A 23,188-nucleotide genomic window follows, 5' to 3' on the forward strand; every position below is an offset into this window, starting at 1 on the left:
GGTCCTCACTGATCACAAGTACAGTGGTACCTCAGGTTAAGTACTTAATTCGTTCCGGAGGTTTGTACTTAACCTGAAACTGTTCTTAACCTGAAGCACCACTTTAGCTAAAGGGGCCTCGCGCTGCCGGAGCACAATTTCTGTTCTCATCCTGAAGCAAAGTTCTTAACCTGAAGCACTATTTCTGGGTTAGCGGAGTCTGTAACCTGAAGCGTATGTAACCTGAAGCATATGTAACCTGAGGTACCACTGTATTGTCTTGCGATTTGGCAACTAACACCCATAACACCATATACATAATACTCTAAACACAAACCAAATATCAGGCAGCTTGAGCCACTAACAGAAAATTTCTGTCTAAGTGGGCTCTCTCCCTTTTCGTCCAAGTTCATTTTGCCATTCAGCCTGACGTGTCGAAAGCTAAGAAAGGGACTGTTCTTTGCAGAGATACCTACTCTGCCCCCCCCCCCGATTCTTTCCACAAATACTGACCCACGCAAGTCGTTGTTGTTGTTTAATTTCTCCACAAGTAATAGGTTTGAACCAATACATAGTGTGCAGTTTGCAACAAACATGGACAAGGGTGAACAAGCAAGAGCATGACAAGGCAGCTGATAAAGCAGTGCATGTTTGTGACACGAGATCTGTTTTGGACAGAAGGTGGACAATATTATAAAGAAAGTTTGCACATGGTAATACAGGGATTGATGTGGTGAAATTCAAGGAGTGCTGCATAAGATATGGAGGACACGGGTAAGAACCGGCTTTTAACCAGAAGGTTGGTGGTTTGAGCCCCCCCAGGGACGGCTGAGGGCTGGATTCCTGCACTGAATTCTATGATTCTAACTCCAGGGATCTTACTATTCTGTCCACTCACCCACTCAAGATGAGATGCTGTTTTCTTTTTTTGGTTCACAAACTACTTTTCTGCCTAGGAGAAACTAGTACATGGCACTGACCAGTTCAGACTGGAGGCTCTGTATATTTTTTAAAATGGATGTTTTAAACTTTTCCATTATACACACATTGAATTATTACAATGATAACCAATCTAAATCTAGCCACATCAGTGGCACAATCTCTTTCTCCTCCCCCTTCTGTGTTTGGTTGTATACAAATTTAAGCTAACTATGAAGCGCTGGCCATTTTAATACTGCAGCAGCTACTGGTTTACAAAGATCTGCAGTTTCCTTGCTACAGAACTGTAGCCAGCCTTTTAACTCTCAGTTCCTACTTCCTAGGCAGTGATTTTTTCTGCTGCCTGTGTCAAGCGCAAACAGCGAAGGCTATTTCATTTTGGCTCAGTTCTACAGGCAAACGTACCTAAAGCCTTATTATTAGTACCTGGGGTTAATAGTCAGTCCAGAATGATCTCATTAACTTATTTATTCTTAGTCCATGCAACCTCTCACTCTCTCAGGCCAGAGCCTTTGAAAGACAGACATCGCTCCCTCCCCCATAGTGCTAGAGGAAACAGATTTGAAGACCACTGGGGGGGGGGGAATGGGTGTTTTAGTCATTGGGAGGGAAGGCAGGGTGTTGAGAGTGAAGAAACCACCATTGACTGCTCTCCAACCCTGCTGTTCTAGATGGTTGTGGGTTCAAGCCCCACACTGGGCAAAATGATTCCTGCATTGCAGGGGGTTGGACTAGATGACCCTCGTGGTCCCTTCCAACACTACAATTCTATGATTTGATGTACAAGACGTGTGTAGGGGAAGCAGCGGCCACAGGCAGGCATACCGGGAGTAGAAGGTGGTGCTCTGGTGGGGTAAACTCTGCTTCTAGGGCATGGGGAATCAGAGTGCTCGGCTAAATTGCCACACCTGCTTCCTCTGCCACGGCCACACCCAGGTTGCACAGAGCTATACAGGATGGCAAGAAGCTGGTGACACGGGACATGAAGGATTTGCATAGATCACAAGCGATCCCCCCCAAGCCTCAGAAAATCACAGGGGAGGGGGTTATTTTCCCCTGGGAGGCTGGCTGTCTCCAATCAGAACCCGCTCCCACTACCCTCCACATCTTCCATGAAGACCGAGCGCTTCTGCATGTTTCTCCGCAGGCGACGGAGCAGGGGGTTGCCTGGGCAGGGCCCTCCAGGGCTGGCGCGGCCTCTTTCAATGCCTTCCTTGGTGGTGTCTGGCTCCTCAATGCTGTCGCTGTCTTCAAGACGCAAATAAGAGGCAGAGAGGGCTGAGTCGGAGGCCATCAGCGTCAGGCACTCGCAAGGATCAGTGCTGGCTACGAAGGAATCATCCCAGATGGTTTCGCAGAGCTCTTTGCCATCCTTGTACATCTGAGGGGAAGAGAGAGGTGGGGAGCTGAGAATGTGAAGCGCTCTTGCTCTGAGCAGTCTCAGTGCAGAAATTAAGGTCTGAACAACACTCCATCATCATCATCATCATAATCCTCATCGTAATAATTTATTATTTATACCCCGCCCACCTGGCTGGGTTTCCTCAGCCACTCTGGGCAGCTCCCAACAGAACACCAATAACAATAATAAAAAAGCAACAACATCAAACATTAAAAACTTCCCTAAACAGGGCTGCCTTCAGATGTCTTCTAAAAGTCAGATAGTTGTTTACTGTACAGTGGTACCTCGGGTTATGAACTTAATTCGTTCCAGAGGTCCATTCTTAACCCGAAACCATTCTTAACCTGAAGTGCACTTTCGCTAATGGGGCCTCCCGCTGCCGCCATGCCGCTGGCACACGATTTCCATTCTCATCCTGGGGCAAAGTTCGCAACCCGAGGTAACTACTTCCAGGTTAGCGGAGTTTGAAACCCAAAGCATTTGTAACCCGAGGTACCACTCTGTTTCCTTGACATCTGAAGGGAGGTTGTTTCACAGGGCGGGTGCCACTACCGAGAAGGCCCTCTGTCTGGTTCGCTGTAGCTTCACTTCTCGCATTGAGGGAACTGCCATAAGGCCCTTGGAGCTGGACCTCAGTGTCCGGGCCAGATGATGGGGGTGGAGACGCTCCTTCAGGTATACTGGACCGAGGCAGAGGGATGTCGAGAGACTTTCAGCAGGGGTGGCTGTGTCTTTATGAGCAGAAGGGTAGAGTACCATCCAAAGAAACCAATCTGGGGTGAGGGCAGGGGCAGATCTACTAGGAAACCAATGAAGCTTAAGGGGCCTTCATCCAGGAGGGATGCAACTTCAGTCCACATTTCTTAAACATTTTGGGTCTAGTAGACCCAATTTGAGTCACATGACTCAAATTGATTAGTTTTTTGTTGCCTATGTTTCAACCATCCCATAAAGGCATTGTGGTGTGGTGATCTGTTGTGGAACAACCCCTTTGAAAAACAGAATATTGGTTACCCAGACCTCATTGCTGGTTGTAAAGGGAGGGCGACAGTGGCCCCCCAAATGTAGGTCCGGCACTGGGCAAGGGGGTGGGTGGGAAGAGAAGAAGGAGCAGCACAATATGAAAGACAAATGAATTACCTTGTTTTGCTTTAGTTTTTCCAAACTAATCTGTCACTCAGCGGACTCAAGATACCCAAAGTGGATGAGAGACTGTTGTTGGAACTTCCAGCACCCATGAACCCTGGCCATTGGCCATGCTGGCTAGGGCTTGAGGAAACCAAAGACAGACAACATTTTGAGGGGCCTGCAGCAGAGTGAGTATCTTGATGACTTGAGCTGTGTCACCAGCACAGTCCCTCCCGCATGGGGTGAGAGGGGCTTGCTTCATAGAATCCCGGCTGCCTGTTAGCTCCTGCCTCTCCCAAAAGGCCAACACAATTGCTACCACATGGCAGAAAGGCAGACTAACTGGGCTTGCTGCTTGCTTATGCCATTTGATGTGGCTTGATTTCTAAACAAGAACTTCGTCAGGATATCATGCTCAGGGCCTTGCACACCATTCCCCCTATCCTTTGATGCTTTGAGATAATGGTTGATATTTTTCTGTGGGGATACCATTGTGTTCTGCGCATGATTAGTGAAATATACTCAGAGTCGAGTGTGGATTTCATGCTCTTTATTCAGCTCAGAGTAGTGAGGAATGGAAGTTCCCCCAAAATGTCTGCTTTATATACATTATTTACACAATGGGTCCCACGTGATTGGCTAATTCTGGGATTCTTCTGTAGGCCAATCAGGTTGCAGATCCACTTCCACCCGGAGTTGGATTGGGTGGTTCCTGCAGACCAATCAGACTGCTGCATTCTGGATCCTGTTGTTCTAGGACCAACCAGACTGCTGCATTCTGAATCCTATTGTTCTAGGACCAATCAGACTTCTGTATTTTGGATCCTATTCAACTCAGTACATAACAATTAGATGCACTATCTTGCTTTCTAAAATACAGTAAAAAAAACTCAGTTTGGGGAGAGAGTGGGTTGCAAATGACAGCTCCACCAATTCAAAAGGGCAGCAGCCACCACACATTACTAGCAATCCTGTCTGTCATCCTTGTTGGGCAAACACTGCAGGGGAAGAAGGGACGAGCTGTATGGTGCTGACATTATCACACTGTCAGTCATATACTGCCCATTTTTTCTGACAGGCATCCTGTCAAGCTGTTGCTCTCTGCCTGCCTGCCTGCCTGCCTGCCTGTCACTGGACACAAATTCTGCTAGCTGCCCGAAGGTTCAACTGACTGTTTCAGTGCAAGACGACCAGCAGTCAGCTGGAATTAGCTTCACCTCCAGTGGAAAGGCTGAAAAATGTCATGTAGAGTTAGATAATATGAGGGGTTTCAATTTCTGCTGACCTTCGGGGTAATGTAGCACCTGCCTTTTGAACTGCAGCTGGGATTTTGTGTGTGTGTGTGTGTGTGTGTGGTTTTTTAAAGCAAGACACAGAAGAGGCTTCATTGACCAAGATCGCCCCTTGGGTGCCCTGTACATCCAAGGAAAACCTTGGAGATGTTTCTGTTTTGTTAAACCTTGGAGATGTTGGAGCGTTTACTATCGGATTGACCTTAAGACGTTTGAAGTCTCTGGCCTCTTGCTAACATTGAGAGTACAAACAATTCCCTCCTCCAACAATTAGGCTTTTAGTCCTCATGACGAGAGATAAAGTTGGGTATTAGGGAAGCAATACAGAGGTAGCTACAAAGAAATATTAAAACCACTGATCTCTTCAGGCATTTTCTTTGTCTTTGACTTGCAGTTTCTGACAGAGAATGCTGGTGGCACAACAGTTTTAAAAAATGCCAAAGAGCATATCATTATGTCAGCATTTTTACTCATGGCTCCTACTATAGTTCTGAAAATGTCCCAGCCTAACATCAATTCAGATTACCATTCCTCTGTGGAACAGTTGTCCTTGAAAAGATGAACCATGAGTGAGTAGTCACATAAGCTAGGTCTATTTGTTTTAAGAGAAGAATACAAACCCCAACAACTTCCACCTAAAGCTGGAGGCACGTTCACTTTTAAGCTTTTCCCCCATGAAGAGTGGGAACCTTATTCTAAAAAGGCATCACAAGTTGAAATAAAGACCTTAAGTTGTTGACAAAGCCCTTTCACATTATATATGCGATTTCAGGAATACTGAAAGACTTGGCTTGGTTTGTGCTAAAGCTGAGGCCTCCTGGGAATGGTTTAATTCCTCTTTCTCCTCCAACAATTGCTTTTCCCAAACATGACTCAGTACAGGCAGCTCTTCATGACTCGTGTGATTTCTGGGGCTGAGGGCTGCATCCATCTTGGGGCTTTTAGTGTCCTCACCTGGCCATATGACAGGCAGTCCTGGCTGCAGTTGTTTCCCTCAGGGCCCCAATGCCAGTCAGTGAGCCAGTTGCGAGCACACGTCAGGTCTTCCTTGCAAGCATCATACCTGAGGTGACAAGAAGGTGTGGCAATAAGGAAAGCAGTTGAACTTTAATTGTTATTATATCAGACCAGACCTTTTAGTATTGTTATATCAGGCCTCCAAGGAGCTCAGGTTGGTGCACAAGGTCCACACACCATTTTGATCCTTACGACAGACAACCCTGTGAGGTATATTAGGCTGAATAACAATCCCCAGCTCAAGGTCACTCTGTTAGTTTTATGACTATGTTTAATGGAGATATGAACCCAAGTTTCTCTATCTTTTCAGTCCCAATGAAGGATCAATACTCACTAAGCACTTCCTCCTCCCCCACCCCCGCTTTACCCAATTCAACATTTTCTCGAGCTTTTTGCCAATAGAATTGCATACATTTATTTCCACCAGTCCACTGCCTGAGGCCCAAAAAATGGAAGTAAGTTTGTGTTGGGTGGAGATGCCCTTTAAAAAACGTATGGATTTCCCTCGATATCCAGGTTAGCTCCTGCACTTGACTCAGCTTCCCCACATCCAGCTGATTTATTCCAAAATTGAGCTGGGTATGCCAAAAGCGAGGTGTCATAGATACAGTGTCCCCGAGCTTGTTGAATTTCTGTGGGGAAATGACTTATAAAGGGCCTTTTAAGTGTAAAAAAACAACAACCCAGTATGCCTTTCACTGCTTGTCTGTCTTAAAATGGCAGGGCATTTCATTTAAACAGGACACCAGCAATGTGATGACTTTCTCCTCTTCTGCTATCTCCAGGAGATGATGCTCTTTCCCTGTTTCTTCATCTCCTACAGGGTCCCCTCCTTCCCCAGTTGGGACAAGGAGACTTCACTCACCATTGGTCACAGAAACTCTGGCAGAGGGGCACAGCCAGCACAGCTGTGGGGCGCTGAGGATGAGGCCACTGGGCAGCAACGGGGGAGCAACGGTAAAAACATTCCAGCTGCTGTAGATAGCCCTCACACCTGCATAGGAGAAAGAAGCACTAGGGCATAAAGATGGCAGAGCAGGCCTAAAATGGCAGGCAAAGGGCTACCCACAGGGGAGGGATTAATAAAAAAAAATTGAAGAAAGGTCATGCCAAGGAGCAGATCTTCCCCATCCCAGTTGTCTGGTAACTTCCAAGACTAGTTTTAGCAGGAACTCCCACCTCCTGGTAGGCCCAGCTTGTAGGAAAGGAAACACACACACACACACACACACACACACACACACACACGACTGGAGTAGGCATGGCTGCCTCTCTGTCTGACCTGCTGCTAAGGCTCCCACAGCGGTTCCAGTAGATGTCATTGGCTTTGGAAAGGTCCTGGGTGACCTCCGGTGAGCAACAGGCATCTGTGGGAAAAGAATCCTTCTGTCAGCAGCCCCTTTCCTTTGTGCTGAGATGAACCAGTTGTTATTCCGGCAACCCTGCATGTTGCAGTCTGATTGCAACAGCTGCAGGTATTGCGTAACAAGCTGGATGTATGCAAATTGCCACCAGTTACCATGTGATGAGCCAATGTATACATAAATTCCCTAGCAGGTATTCTGGGCATGATAAGAACCCTGTACTCCTATACCCATGTCCCATTCCCACCCGCTCCCTACAGTCTCTGTGGCCTCTGTGTACAATCCTCCAAAGTTTCCCCCAGGCACCAGGGGTTGCCTCTGCTGAGTTCCTTTGCACCCTGTGCATAGCAGTGCATGCTTCTCACACACGTTAAATTTTGATCAGCCAGGGCTATGAGATCATTGCAGCCTCAAAATGAAATACAGTACATATTATTCTCACTAGCCTTCCTCTTTTCTTGAAAAACAACCGAGGCTGAAAATGTACAAGAAAGATCTGTTAACTTTAAAAAAGTGACTCTTTTGATCTGGAGCATTGCCCTCCTGAGCATTGTCCTGAACCAAGAGAAAGTCCAGGTCCTGGATTCTGAAGTGAAAGATTTGAGGAACATGAAGTTGAAGGGCCATCATATGGCTCTTTTGTTCAGCAGAGTCATGTGTAAGTTCTGCCTGGTAGCAGTATTCCCAAGATTTTTGAGGTAAAAAATTGATGGTCCATATCAAATGTGTTTGCATAGACATTTTTGTTATATAGTAAAATAATCATACAACATTGATTTCCTTGAACATAGTTAGCTGGGGGCTGCTATTTCAGCTTTCTTCGTGTATTTTTGTGATTGATTGACAGCACTGTATTATGCAAAATATGACCTTATTAGTACAAGACAAAATATCAAGCTGGTAAATTCCTATACTAAATTAAAGCAAGACCACCCTTTATAGGACAATATAAAGGTTAACTCAATTTCCCTTGTCTGAGATTGTGTGTTTTTTAAAAGAAAAATAAAACAATCCCATGTGGAATAAAATGCCACTGAATCAATGGGTCAAACTTTCCCATTACATGTTTAGATGCAGCTATTAGTATAGGGCTAGGGGCAAGGCTAACTAGATCGCTCATTCACTATTAGAGGAAGTGATGACACTGTGTCAGGTGTGGGGAAGCTCAGGCCCTCTAGATGCTGCTGGACTTTATCTCCCACCTTCCCTGACCATTGGCCATACTGGCAGAGGCTGATGGGAGCTGGAGTCCAATAACATCTGAAGGCCTACAGGTTAGCGCCCAGAATATAGGGCAGAGATAAGTATTACCAGCTTCTAGACAACTCTTCTATGCCAACTCTTGTTAAAGGTACAGGTCTACTTTGCATCTGATCATCTCATTTATTTCATCAACCACCATAAGGAGGTTTGCTCATCTCTCCTCAAACCTGTGGGGAAATGCTGAGAGGAACCTTGGCTTCAGAGCTCCACTTCCTGCTTGCCCAAAGCTCTTCAAGCCTTGTAGCTTCTCCTTCCTGCCCTTAACCAATACTCACTTTCTGCATAGATCTGGCAAATGCCAAGCTGTCCTTCTGGGCTTGGGCTGGCTTTGTGTTTTCCTCCAGGCAAGCAGCGAACCTCCATGCCTGTAGCACTGGTCCATGACACGACCAGTGCCCAAGCTATACCCATTATCCAGACAGTGCCACCACCGCTGCTCATTTTGACCACCTGAAAAAAGAGGAAAGGAAAGGATTACTAAATCAGTTTGGATTGCATAGCTTCACTGCCGCCTTGAAGCATGCCAGTTAGATTACACAAAATGGACTCCCACCTAGTCCTAGCTCCCCTCTCCCCAGTGTGTTCCTATGCACAACATGCTTTCATCTCTGTTCCACTCCAACAATGTCCTTATTTCCCCCCCTGTCTGCTTTGATAATCCACTGTAGAGTTGGACCCTTCCCTTTGTTCATTGTTTGACTCGAGTGAGGGGAAAATGTCCAGCAACTGCTCTTATCTCCCCATCACCACAGGTAATTCAAGGCAAGCCAGATGCAGGCAACTCTTCCAACACCTCAGTTTAGGGTCAACTCTAGCCTGAGAAACACAAGCAGCTCCTACGCTCCCTGATTAAACTTAGGGCTTCATTCATGAAACCAGTGCTATTTTTCTAGAAAAAGAGGTGCGGGAACTCACCATGAACGCCTCCTTTGTTCTCTTATAATGCAATGGTGCCCACCTGAGAGGTGCTGGAACTGAGTTCCGGCGAGTTCCGGCTGAAACCTCCCCCCTCCACATGAAACAGGAATTGATTGATCCATATCAATCATGTAACAATTTGCAAATCTGTATACCAATCTTCCTATTTATAACCAAGAAGAGTACCGGGGCGGGGGGGGGGAGTTAGAATGCACCTGCAGACAGGTAAGATTTGTATTATAAGGGTGTCAAAAGTTCTCAGCCAGCCTTTCTCAGTGGCTCAGTCTGCAGCAATTAGTAGATGACAAATCTCCATATTTAACTGCTGCACACCAAGCCCGTATTTAAGAACCAAGCCTCACAGGAATGTCATGTGTTTAAACAAGCTTAAACTGGCCACTTTGAGGGTATGTTCACATTACCACTGACTCCTGCCCCTAGTTTCCCGAAGCTGTTTTCACATGACGATAGCCACAATCCATATCGATCCTGTAGTTGCTTCACAAACACTGCGGTTTCATACGTTTTCCTCAAACAAACTTTAATCCAAGTAGGAAATGGTAAACGGCAATGAGAATATACCCTAACAGCCATCACAAATGTGCAGTTGAATTTCACGAGTTGGAGTTTCCTGGGGAGTTGCAGGGGCAGGGAAACCATCAAGGCCATGTGTGCTGGGTTAAGACATCTCCATCCCCTTTTGGAGGGGAGCAGAACTGTGTAAATGCAGCTGGGAAATTTAGCAGAAGGTTACCTTTCTGCATTTTAAGCTGCTAATGTGAATATACTGTTAGCTTGGAGAAAAAGCAGCCTTGGGGCCCTGATCCAGGATATTATTCCAATCAGGATAAGGTCCCTCTGTGTGTATGTGTGTGTGCATGCACAAGCACAGAAAACCAAGCCCTCTTGACTCATTTTCAGCAGAAAAGTGTCAGGAGGCCCCAATCTGGATCAGAGAGCACATTCCAGATCAGGACTCCACAGTTGCTTTTTTCTTCAGAATGAGAGTGGGCAACCCTAGCTTTTCACATTACATCTCTTGCACTTTGGCTATTTCACTTCCTCCAGAATGCACTGGACCTTTCCATTCCCATGAAGGATCCTGAGCAGCTAAGAAGCTTGAATGCTCCTACACCAGCAAGAACAAAAAGGTCATTAGCAGCTCAGCAGAGAGAGAGAAAGAGAGAGAGAGAGAGAGAGAGAGAGAGAGAGAGAGAGAGAGAGAGAAGGTTGGAAAGAACTAGGGTAACTCAATAAGCTTGGCACTAATTGTGAGCATCAGTGAGGCCTGGCTACCCTACATCACCACTGTGAAACCAGCTTGGCTGGCTGCCTGGAACTGGTAGTAATCTAGACAAAGGGTAGGTGGGTAGATAAGTGTATGGAAGCTTATAGAAGCTAGGTCAGATTGCTTTATAGGGTAGTCCAGCTTTACGCCATCTGGTGTCCTCCAGTTGATGTTGGACGACAATCCCCATCATCTCTGTCCATTGGCCATGCTGGCTGGGGATTATGGGAGTTGGAGTCCAAAAAAAAATCTGGAGGTTACCAGGTTGGGGGAAGGCTGTATTACAGACTAAGAAAAAGTGACGGGATTGAAAAGAGGATGCTTTAATGGTTGGTGGAATGAGCACATGAATCCTGGCTTCTAACTCCCTGCATAGTCTGGAGTGGGTAGGTGTGTATTTAGTAAGCTGGCCAGAGTTGCTGGGGCAGACCCAGCCAGATGGGCAGGGTATAAATAAAAAGTTGTTGTTGTTGTCCTTCAGATTTGGCTTCAAAAACAAACCTTCCAGACCCCTCCCTCAAATCTCTCTTGTGCTTCCTACAGTCCCAGCATTGCAGCCACTAAGAGGGGGGTTTAATCCCCTCTCAACAATAAGAATGGAGGACCTTATTTTTTACTGTAAATTGTGGGTGCAAAGAATCCCAGCAGTGCAAGGGAAGATATTGGATTTCTATTAGAGAAGGAAATGCTGAAGAGTGAAATACATTTGATCCAGGCACAGGGCTGCCTTCACTGCTGTGCCTTTGAGCAAAATGTACCAGAGGGCAAAATCTCACCACAGAAAGTACTTTCACGGCAAGGTGACACCCCTCCTTTTCCTTTGCTGTGTCTAATTTCAGTGATGCGGCCTCATTTGCAACAATATAAAGCAAGGTGCAGGACTAAATCATCTGGTCCCTAGAGGAGGGAGTCACCTTGGGTCCCGGAAGGCAGGTAGCCAAGTGAAATTTGACAGCAGGCCTTCCTCTCAAAATCAATTTGGGAGCTATGTTCCTTAATGCCTCTAGTCTGGGCCAGGTAAAGTCTTCCCTCATGCATGTTGCAGGTTTCTGAGGGGTGGGGAAATCACATTTATATAGAAGGGTAAAGAGAAATGGCCCAGTCATTATGTAACATGATCCCTAGGAATAAATTCACTTTGTTCTCTCAGACTTGTAAGCCAAATCCAATATCAAATCTTAGTTATCACCCAATATTCTTCAAACTCATATGATTTTACTTTGCTCTGCAGTTTTACTTAACCTTTTTTGTTTTTAAAATGTTTATATTTAGTTAGTTAGCTAATTAGTTTCAAAAACTCACAGTAATGCAAAACAAATAATAAGGAATATTAATAAGTAAACAAAATGAACACAGAACCCTACTCCCCAGGTAAGTGTCGTTTTTTGTACCTTCTTCTGCACAAAACGGTCAAGTGAATCAATGTTCCTGTTTTATGTTATCCTAGCAGGCCTGTCCAAATAGCTGGAGGCTGCAGGGTGTATTCTCTTCTCCTTGCTTGCAGATCAGATAAACCGTTGCCCCAGTTCACACAGTCAACATTTCCCCCAACAGAGTGGCTCCATCAGTGTAGAAGTCTCACTTGTGTCCAAATGTGGGGAGCACATGTGCAATTTTTCCATTTTCTTTTTTAAGGGGGAGAATTCCTGACATGCAAAGGTCATATTCCCAGAAAAACTAGTCAAAACAGTGTTGTATTAAACTCTGCACATATTCCTTCAAGCCCCTAAGGCAGGGATGGGGCACCCGTTGCCCTCCGGATAATGTTGGACTACAACTCCCATCATCCTTGACTGTTGGCCATGCTGGCTGGAACTGATAGGAATTAGAGTCCAACATTATCTAGATTCTAGAGGGTAACACATATCCTGTTCCTGCCCTAAAAACCCCCACAAAGTGCCAATCAAGCAGAATTTTAAATCTGGTTCATCTGGAAAGGTTCAGTTGTACAGTAGTTCTAATAAGAAAACATTTCACTCAGATTTCAGCCGGAACTCATTGGAACCGAGTTAATGTTATTTTGCGGTGGCAAAATAAAAGAAGATACATATACTCCTTAGTGCTACACTACAAAGGCTAATTAGTGTTAATGAAGCATTTCGGACCAGCTGGAAGCAGATCCACCTCAGGGTTCCACACAGCACTCATAATCAAACGTCCTATCACCCCTCATCCTGCAATGCCCATTCCCATAACAAAGGCAAAAGTGGGCAGTGTGTTACTGCACCAACCATTGGAAAAATCAAGCAAAAATTTAACAAGAAAGTGTGAACATTTTCTCAATAATGTGTTTTAAGTTTCAATAGTCGACTTGCACTTTAGCACAAAAAAAGATGCTTTTAAAAAAATGAAGAAAATTTCAAATGCAAGCTGTAGAAAAGGAATGGGAGGAAGAAATTGTATTGCAAAATATGAAACGGTGGCAGATTAATATCTCTGTTTAAGCAAAAACACCACTGATAAGCTGTTTGGCAGGGATGGGAGAGGAGTGTGGGAGGAGGGCAAATCACATTATCTGTTCTCTTTCCCAAGCAGATAACTGTGGAATGTTAACTTTTGCAAAAGTGCTCTGTGGGGGCAAGACTAGTAATTGTGGTGGTTCTGCTGGGTACGCAAGGCAAGTAATGCAAGTAACGTAGGAAAGTTTCACCAGCTGTCTCATCGCTGACTACAGCTTCCACAAGGTTCATCCATAATATCTTGCACCGTAATATCTTGCAAGTTCACATTTGAAAGTCGGGAGCTGAAATTGCATTGGAATTTGTTAGGAGTGGGGTGCACCGGGGGCGCGGGCGCAATAACACAAAGAAGGTGGGAGAAATCCTGGAACACAACAGTCTGGCGGCAATGTCATCTGGATTCTGTGTGATAACTATGAAAATAAGTGATGTCAATTTCAGAGAAAATGCTTTAGTATGGAACCACCTCAGATGAACTTGGGAGCTTCAAAGAGAGCTTTGCTCATTCCTTGCAGATTGTATTTATAGTGCCCATTCATCTCCCTGCTCAGAGCCTGCCCAATGAGCCTCGCTCCGTAAAATATAAATTAACAACACCTATAATGTGCAATATTTATTTTGTTTAGCAGGTCATCGGTTTGAAGGTAGTTATTTCAGGTCTATGTCAACATTGTGTCCATTGGCCCAAAGCCTCTGCCTTTCTCAAGCTCTGTTCTAGAAACCCCAGCCCAATTTTGCGTTAGACTCCTGAACACTTAGTGAATCCTTCAGCATAAAGGTCTCATCCGGTGTTAATTGACTGACATTGAACAGTGACTTTCAGATGGCCTCACTCTGTTTTATCCTTGTGATTCTCTGGCTAACTGCCTGGAAAATACTGGTGGCCTCAATCCCAGCAGATTAGGGACAGGCCCCAAAGAAACGGGCTTCCTGTCCTTCCCTCCCTGCCGTAATTAGTTCTAGTCTGTAGAGCAGAAGAATGCAACTATGTATAAAATCACCCAGTACACACATCTCAAGAATAATAGCATGAGACTCTTAGTTGGTGGTGCTGATAACGCCAGAGTTGCAGGTTCAATCCCCATATGGGACAGTTGCATATTCCTGCATTGCAGAAGGTTGGTCTAGACAGGGCCGGATTGAGGTTTGATGAGGCCCTAAGCTACTGAAGGTAACGGGGCCCTTTATATGTCCAGCTGTCCTTTATCAACAATAAATTGTTGCTGTTTTTTGTGTTGAATACATGCTATATGGAAATTTATCGACCTAATAGGTATCTAAAGCCATTTGCACATAACAAAATATGTATTTATCAAAGTAATTGTTGAATTTATCTTATATTTTGGAAATGTACATCCAGGTTTTTTTTTACATTTTTTGGGGCCCCCCAAGAGAGGGGGGCCCTAAGCTATAGCTTGTTTAGCTTATACGTAAATCCGGCACTGTGTCTAGATGGTCCTCAGGGTCTCTTCCAACTCTACAATCCTATGAGTCTAAAATTCTTCTCTTTATGGAGAGTCCTGGGAACAAATTACCACTAGCCTTTTACAAAACAAAACAAAATTAACTGGACCTCAGTGAGTTCTATCCACAGCTTTGGAAAGGAGAAGACAGGGCTCAACTTCAGCTGAGACTCAACTCCAGAACCCACTTTTAGTATCAGAATACAGCCCTGGCTTTCCTGCATATTGGGTAACCAGAATAATTCCATAAATATTTAGGATTATGGAGCAGGCTTTCAGACTTGACTCTCAACTGCCTTCATCCCAGCATAAAACCCAGTTGTTTTTTTTAAGGGTATGGTGTTTTATTCTCCCTCAAGGCAGCTTCACATGTGTATACTCAGTAAAACTATACAAAATGCGACTGCAGTACCCTTTCAAATTGTATGTATCAATGCATCAGGAAACCACAGCTCTGTTCCTATATATGTACTGGTAACTATTTGTGTGTGATACATAGAAAATAACTCAAAGAGACATACTTCTGTGTAGACAAATAATGGCTTGCCCTGTGAGTGAACCAATTGTTTGTAAGAATATGAGAATATGCAGAATAAATTAAGAACTCAGTGCTACTTGAAAAAGCTTGCACACTACTGCCATGATCAGAAGTTGATCCAATAAAATGAAACTGTGCTGATTCTAACAGAAAGCAAGATGTTCCACAAAGAAAATTCCCCAATCCATATTAGGGCAATGCCTTTATTAGGTCAACCAAGGTATGGCAGAATAGTATGCAAACTCTTGAATTCTCCAGAACTCCTAATCAGGCTTGAAGGTAAATACAGAAGGGAGAGAAAAATGACCGGTGGAGAAGAAGCCATGGATTTGCATCTACCTTAAGACACTTCACCCACAGCTATTTCTTCTCCCTCTTCCCCTCATTTGCTTTGCTTACCATCTTCTAGCCTGATGAGAAATTCTGCAGAACTTGAAAGTTTGCACACTATTTTCTGGCATTTTGGTTGGCCAAATAAAGGTACTGCCCATTATTTGCAACTAAAAACAGGGAGACACCTGTCCATCTGTATCTTGTGATTATGCTGTTCAACGAAATGGTTCAAATAATGAGCACATTCCAAGAGTCTGTCTTCAAGTGGCTAGGTATCGGAGTGACAGCAGGCACCCAGGGTGTTGAAGGAGGGGCCAGGTCACCAAAGAGTTGATTTTTACGTATGCCCCAACCCCTCCAAAACCTCTCTTCTCAATTCACATCATTGCAGAAGCATCCTCGCTTATCCAACCCTAGTGTATTTCAACAAGAGCAATAGAGGAGAGTTTTGAGGGGTAAAGCTAATACAAAGCTAGGCTTAAAAAGGTGCAGACCTCAATTTACAATAGCAAGGTGTGTGTGTGTTTTTTTTTTTTAAAAAAATCAATTAATTGGTTGATCAAGAGGTGTATGTATACTCAGTTAAGCTAATCAATTCACTAAAAGCTGCAGATACAATTAATAGTTGGATCCCACTTTAGTAGTACTCTATATGCCAAATGATGGAACTACTGCACAACAGCATTCACACGTTACAAATACTAGCGAATCTCTTTCTGTGTGTGTTTTCCTATTGAAGGACTAGTACACCCATGAGCACCCCTCCTAACCTTGGCTACAATTACCATAAAGGGAAACCGTGGACTCTGCGACGCCGTTCTTTCCCCTAGTACCGCTACCCAAAATGCGAACAAGTTGAACCGGAGCTCGGTAGAGTTAAAAACAAGACGCCTGGTACGCAACGACGAGGGAAAAAACCAGGAGCTTCTCGTTTTCTGTTCCCTGAAATCTCTCACGTCTCCTGAGGCTAACAGAGGAAATATCCCGTCCTTCTACTCCGGAATAATGACCACGGAAGAAGATGCATCCGTTTCCATCCTCACAACCCCCAAACACCAATTAACCCTCTCCGCACCCCCGTGTTGCAATCACAAAAGGCGCGGGAGTGAAATCAATTTAATTCACCCGGATTGCAAGGGGATTATAAGGCTGAAGCGCGTCGGGAGGTTCCTTACTCCGAGATAGAAGCGATTCTTTATTGCCCCGAGGTGTCCCGAGGCGCCCACCCACGATCGCCTTGTTTTGTCTGCAAGAAGACGCGTGGCCGGGGCCACTGCCTCTGACCCGCTTTTCACCCCGTGCCTCCGAGCATCCCGCCTGCAGACAGGCTGCAGCCGCAGCAACATTGCTGTGCACGGCCGGGGAAGACGCCTACCTGCAAGCGGCGAGGCTGCAGTCGGCAGAGGCGTTGCAGGACGAGAGCTGTCCGGATCGGCTAGTCTGGCGGCTTGAGGCAAGCGTGCCCCGATCCCGGATTGGGAGGACTCTGGGGCGAGCTGGCGGCGCAGTCGCTGTCTCCACCACGCGCTGCTCCGGAGGAATGGAGCTGAGGAGTCGCTGCCTCCTCTTGCCGCTGCAGCAAATAACGCGGGTCCTCTCGCTCGCTCTCTTCCCCCACCCCTCCCCAAGGTGCGCAGGACGCCAGCCAGCCAGCCGTCGGGTCTGCTGGGGGGGAAAGAGCGGGACCGCCCAGAGGGAGATGCGGGAGGAGAGCGGGGCCAGCCGGGCAAGGGGATCGCCTGCTCTCCCGGCCACTGCTGCAGAGGCGTTGGTCGCATTTACAGCGCATCAGAGGAAGGTGCAAGGCGCTGTACGGGGGAAACAACTGCCACACTGAGCGGCTAGGCACGCGGCAGGGCAAACTGATGGTGACTTTCCCCGTGGAATGTTTAGAAGACCCACAGTCCGTGCTCTTTCCCCAACACGCTCACAAACAGGCCAGGGAAGAGATAACGGGTCCTTGTGATTTGCTTCCAGCTTCCGCTCAAGAGCGGTATACTATTCCTGAATACAGAGGCTCAGTTTAGAGACTGAGAGCTGCGTTCCATAAATTTGTCTAATTCTGTTTTGTTTTTTAATTCATGGTGGTCATCAGAACATGTCCTGGAAATGCGTTCCACATGAGTGCTAATTATGTAGCGTGGAAGTATTTCAGGTTCCCATTCATCTGTATTTACTGCTATTCAGTTCCACTGGATTACTGGAGAGGAAGGAAGGAAGGAAGGAAGGAAGGGCTGTGCTACTCTGCAAGATACTCCTCTCCACAGTGGACTGAGTTTTTCTCAGCTTTGGGACATAAATTAAGTTGTTATTGGAAAGTGAGAAATGCATGAAAGTGGGTCAAAGTAAACCCACTTGCTCAATCAGCAGTATATTTATTGAAAATAATAAGCCTTCACTATGTGATTGATTTCTAAAAGGAGTGACACACAGCTCAAGCCTACAATAATAATAATAATAATTTATTTGTACCCCGCCCATCTGGCTGGGTTTCCCCAGCCACTCTGGGCGGCTTCCATAGAAACCAAAAATACAGTAAAATATCACAGATTAAAAACTTCCCTGAACAGGGCTGCCTTAAGATGTCTTCTGAATGTCAGGTAGTTGTTTATCGCTTTGACATCTGCTGGAAGGGCATTCCACAGGGCGGGCGCCACTACCGAGAAGGCCCTCTGCCTGGTTCCCTGTAGCTTTGCTTCTCGCAATGAGGGAACCGCCAGAAGGCCCTCGGCCCTGGACCTCAGCGTCCGGGCAGAATGATGGGGGTGGAGACACTCCTTCAGGTATACTGGACCGAAGCCGTTTAGGGCTTTAAAGGTCAACACCAGCACTTTGAATTGTGCTCGGAAACGTACTGGGAGCCAATGTAGGTCTTTCAAGACCGGTGTTATGTGGTCTCTGCGGCCACCCCCAGTCACCAGTCTAGCTGCCGCATTTTGGATTAGTTTTAGTTTCCGAGTCACCTTCAAAGGTAGCCCCACGTAGAGCGCATTGCAGTAGTCCAAGCAGGAGATAACTAGAGCATGCACCACTCTGGCGAGACAGTCTGCGGGCAGGTAGGGTCTTAGCCTGCGTACCAGGTGGAGTTGGTAGACAGCTGCCCTGGATACAGAATTGACCTGCGCCTCCATGGACAGCTGTGAGTCCAAATGACTCCCAGGCTGCGCACCTGGTCCTTCAGGGGCACAGTTACCCTATTCAGGACAAGGAAATCCTGCCCTGCCCTAAGGCTAGGAAGCTACTTTTCCGAGTCACAAATGTGTGTGTCCTAGTTGTGGTTACTCAGCAGGGACGTGGGTGGTGCTGTGGTCTAAACCACTGAGCCTCTTGGGAAGATCGGCAGTTCAAATCAGCCTGATGGAGTGAGCTCCTGTTGCTCTGTCCAAGCTTCTGCCAACCTAGCAGTTTGAAAGCATACCAGTGCAAGTAGAAAAATAGGTACTGCTGTGGCAGGAAGGTAAACACATTTCCATGCGCTCTGGCTTCCATCACAGTGTCCTGTTGTGCCAGAAATGGTTTAGTTATGCTGGCCACATGACCTGGAAAGCTGTCTGTGGACAAACGCCAGCTCCCTCGGCCTGAAAGCGAGATGATTGTCCACACACGATCATACACTTGCCCCATAATTTTTGTGACCCCTGCTTTAAAAACACAATTTGCTCAGAATGCCTGTCTATTTTGTTGCCACATTTTGCACTAAAATAAGCTAAACTACGGTAGATTCAGGACAGACAAAAAAAAGTATCCGCACAGTATGTAGCTTAACTATGGAGTTAACTTCTATGAAATTTGAGGATGGCAACAAACTTGGACAGATTTAAAAGAGGATTAGATAAATTTGTGGAGGATGGAGCTATAATGGCTACAAGTCATTATGGCTTTTTGCTACCCCCAGTACTGGAATAATTTATGCTTCTGAATATCAGTTGCTGGGGATTACAAGCAGGAGAGGGCTATTGCTCTCATATCATAAGGAACCAGAGGAAGCTGCTTTATATATTAAGTTAGACTCTTGACCCATCTAGCTCAGTATTGTCTACACCAGGGGTCAGCAACCTTTTTCAGCTGTGGGCTGACCCACCGTCCCTCAGACCATGTGGTGGGATGGACTATATTTTTTGGGGGGGGGGATAAAGAATTCCTATGCCCCACAAATAAAAGCACACATTCTACTTATGTAAAAACACGCTGATTCATGGACTGTCCACTGGCGATTGGGCCACATCTGGCCCCCAGGCCTTAGGTTGCCTACCCCTGGTCTACTCTGACCAGTAACAGCTCTCTGGGGTTTCCAGCAAGAGTCCTATCTGAAGGTGCCAAAGACTGAACCTGGGGCTCTCTGTAGAAAGCACAGTGCTGGACTACATGAAGCATTAACCTGATCCAGCAGGGCTCTTATATTCAAATTCTCAGGATGTGTCTATCTTCTGTGAACTCTAGGGTGGTGATTCTGAGCTGCGTAACGACTCACGGATCCTTGGAATTTTGGATGAGTTGTGTTTTCAAGCTGCTGGCAGTGGGAGCTGAAGTCTGGCAGAAGAAACTAGGAGTAACGAAACACGACATAATGTTTTTTAAAAAGACAGAAGGCAATGGGCAGTGAAAGTCCCACCTCCAGCAAGGCTTATTGTGTGGTGTTGGACACCGATATTTGTTTTGTTTCATTTATCCTTCTATAAAATTTTAGCGACGGTGGTCTGCCTCACAGAGTTGATGTGAAACACAATAAAGATGGGAAATAATTTTTAAACTCTACTATATAGTTTGGAAAGTTGTTTGTGCACATTTGGACCCCTCTTAAGATATTGTAACCACATTTTGCATGACAGTTCCTGAGGTCAAAGGGACGTGGGTGGCGCTGTGGTCTAAACCACAGAGCCTAGGGTTTGCCAATCAGAAAGTCGGTGGTTCGAATCCCCGCGTTGCTCAGTCCCTGCTTCTGCCAACCTAGCAGTTTGAAAGCACGTCAAAGTGCAAGTAGATAAATAGGTACTGCTCCAACGGGAAGGTAAACAGTGTTTCCGTGCGCTGCTCTGGTTCGCCAGAAGCGGCTTAGTCATGTAAGGCCAGTAAAGTGAGATAAGTGCTGCAATCCCAGAGTTGTCCACGCCTGACCTAATGATCAGGGGTCCCTTTACCTTTACTATATAGCTTGGAAAGTTGTTTGTGCACATTTGGACCCCCTCTTAAAATATTGTAACCACATTTTGCATGACAGTTCCTGAGGTCAAAGAGCAGGTTCTCATCTATTTTTGAATAAAATTGGATGCCATTTTTGAATCAAGATGCCAGACTGAACCTTTCAAAACCGCACTAATTTTAACTGCTGTTTTCAAAACTGCACTGATTTCTGAGTTTCCTTAGAATTCCTGAGCAGTACTGTACTGCATACGAGGCTGCTACTGTAATATAAATAGTAAGGATATTTTTAAACTATCAAATTCTATTGATTGGCCACACTGGAGGCCTGGTTCTGTTCTATTCTGAGGCTCCTAATGGAGTGACCATCCTTAAATTTGCTTCCTCTCTTTGCAATCTATTATGGAGTGAAGCCATCCCTGCTCTCTCTCGCTCCATCTTTAGAGGAAGTCCACTGTACTGCTTCCTCCTTGGTGCCAGAGAGGTGATGGCATCTTACTGCTTATGAGTCTGATTTGCAAAGAGTGTTTATTCCTGGGGCCAAGGAATCAACAATGATAAAACAACAATAACAACAACATCCCTCAAACAAAAGACATAAAGATGCAAACAAACCCTTCCCTCCTCTACTCCACGTGCAAAACCTGCCTTAAGCCAAACCAAGCAGTCTTCTAAAAATAACCATTGCATAAAGCGCAGTAGTTTCTTATTGCATTGTTGAACTGTGCAGATAAAAACAGCAAGGACTGCATGTCTTTAGAAAATGCAGAAGCGATGAACAGGAAGCAAGGACCATGTTCTATTTTCAACCTTTCAGTCTTTCAGAGGCAAGAAAAGGGAGGTGGTTATAATGTGCAACTGAAGAAGGCTGAATTGGTGAGAACATGAGCCAGTCTTAGTGCCTGGGCTTTCTGGACGCATGCCCTAATTCAATCATGATGGAAGGTATTATTTTGGAGAGAGTTTGGAAAAAAGGGTCTGAAACCAGTCCTGATTTGTTTGTCACTTCTTCAGATTCTTAAGTCAGCTAGTTTATGACACCCTTGCATTTCAGCTTCTATAGTATTACTATTACTTTTTTCCTTTCCTTTCCTTTTTGGTAAAGTCTATTTAGTGTTCTATCTGACTTTATTCCATTAATAATAATAATAAAAATTTTTATTTATATCCCGCCCTCCCCAGCCGAAGCCGGGCTCAGAGCGGCTAACAACAGTAAAATGATAAAACATTCTAAAATCATTTCATTATAAAATTAATTCCAATCAGATTAATGGCAACCATTGGGCTCAAGCATCCAAAGTCATTGGGCTTATGTACATGCAAAGAGCCTTTCTGGACAATTAATCTACATTGAAATGAGTGTGCAGTTGTGTTGCCCATTTTGTGTGTGGATGCCAAATGTTTTCCCACTGCCTTTCATAAGCACAGGCTGGCTTGAGTGTTGCTTAGAAGGTACAAACAGGTGACAGAATCTAGGTTGGTGTCAATGTGCCAAGAGGGTGAGAGGCCACTATTGGGGCCAGGGAGTTCGCAGAGCACTAGAATTAGCTTGGAATAAAGGATTTGCTCCGTAATCCAGCCAATGGCATGATGGGCCTGTTATGTACCTCTTAAGTACATAATTAGTGAAGACGCATGCGAGACTCCTTCATGTAGGCAGCTGCTCAGTGATACTTTGTAGACAGGACATGCAGTGGTGCCATGTAGATTTTGCAGGTTTAGCTAGAAATTTTGCATAAACCACTAGAGACTTAGTATTCTGTGCCCACCAGGTAGCTTAGAATAAAGTTCCTTCCTTATATTTTGACCAGATTGGAGGGGGGCACAGAAGGGGCAAAGTATACTTCTATGTGGGTGAGGTGTGTCCCATGTATTAAGCTCCCTGAAAGAAAAACAACAATCTATTTTAATGACAGGAATCCAGCATTGGGGAGACGCAGGTAGGGGGAAGCTCCTGGTTTGGGTGTTTGTGCCACCTATGCCTTTTGACAAGCTGCACTGTAGGGCAGTGTTCTCCCTCTCCCTCTCCCTCCTCCAAAGATGAAACATTATTTATCTTCCTTGCTATTTGACATGTTAATGTTTTGCATGCTACTTGATAGCCCGAGAAAGCAGCTTTTCTATATTTGGGATATCAGAGCAGAAAGTGTCTGATTCAGACTCTCCCCTGTCACATTGATTATTTTGTTTACAATGCTTTAAATAGCTAAACAGGCTGGGGAAGAGACAAGCTTGTTAGCTAAACTGCACTCCTGGCTAATCCTCACGATGTCAGTTACGCTGGCCTCTTTTTCACCTACCTTCCCTTCATAGGAGCCAACTCCTAGGGGCTCAGGTCCCTTGGGCCCCCAAATAAAATATTGGAGGGGGCTACCTCCCAAAGTCGATGGGTATTGCCACTCAAATTATGTGTGTGCTGTGTCTCGTGATTGATTAGGTGGGGTGGGGAATGCTTCCCCCCAATATTTTATTCAAGTTGGCACCCCTGCATTCCCTTATGTGTGAGAAGCACCTGGAAAAAATGGACCCCCTTTCTGGGAGAACTGGGATCAGAATAGTGGAAATGCAAACTCTTTTTTTCTTTGGCACTATCCATGCCTTAAATCAGAAGTGGGAACCATTTTCAACCATGGGCTGCGTATTTCAGGGTTGTGGGTTTGAGCCCC

The 23,188-nt window shown here is 45.4% G+C and overlaps 1 protein-coding gene and 1 long non-coding RNA gene across 2 annotated transcripts; one reads left to right on the forward strand and one right to left on the reverse strand.

Moving 5' to 3' along the window:
- Positions 1 to 501: 501 nt before the first annotated feature.
- On the reverse strand, positions 502 to 16,951 carry RTBDN (retbindin). Its single transcript, XM_081846678.1, has 6 exons — positions 16,759 to 16,951; positions 8,660 to 8,834; positions 7,040 to 7,124; positions 6,623 to 6,751; positions 5,695 to 5,803; positions 502 to 2,299 (listed from the first exon to the last, which is right to left on the reverse strand). The coding sequence occupies exons 2-6, from the start codon at positions 8,823 to 8,825 to the stop codon at positions 1,997 to 1,999; spliced, it is 792 nt and encodes a 263-aa protein (XP_081702804.1). The 5' UTR covers positions 8,826 to 8,834; positions 16,759 to 16,951; the 3' UTR covers positions 502 to 1,996.
- Positions 16,877 to 20,138, forward strand: LOC309333444. The gene is made up of 2 exons (XR_014152520.1): positions 16,877 to 17,012; positions 19,824 to 20,138. It is a non-coding gene; the product is annotated as an uncharacterized lncRNA (long non-coding RNA).
- The last annotated feature ends 3,050 nt before the right edge of the window (positions 20,139 to 23,188 follow it).

This window comes from Podarcis erhardii (assembly GCF_964252035.2).
Source record: "Podarcis erhardii genome assembly, chromosome: 2".
In the NCBI taxonomy this organism is placed as follows: domain Eukaryota; kingdom Metazoa; phylum Chordata; class Lepidosauria; order Squamata; family Lacertidae; genus Podarcis; species Podarcis erhardii.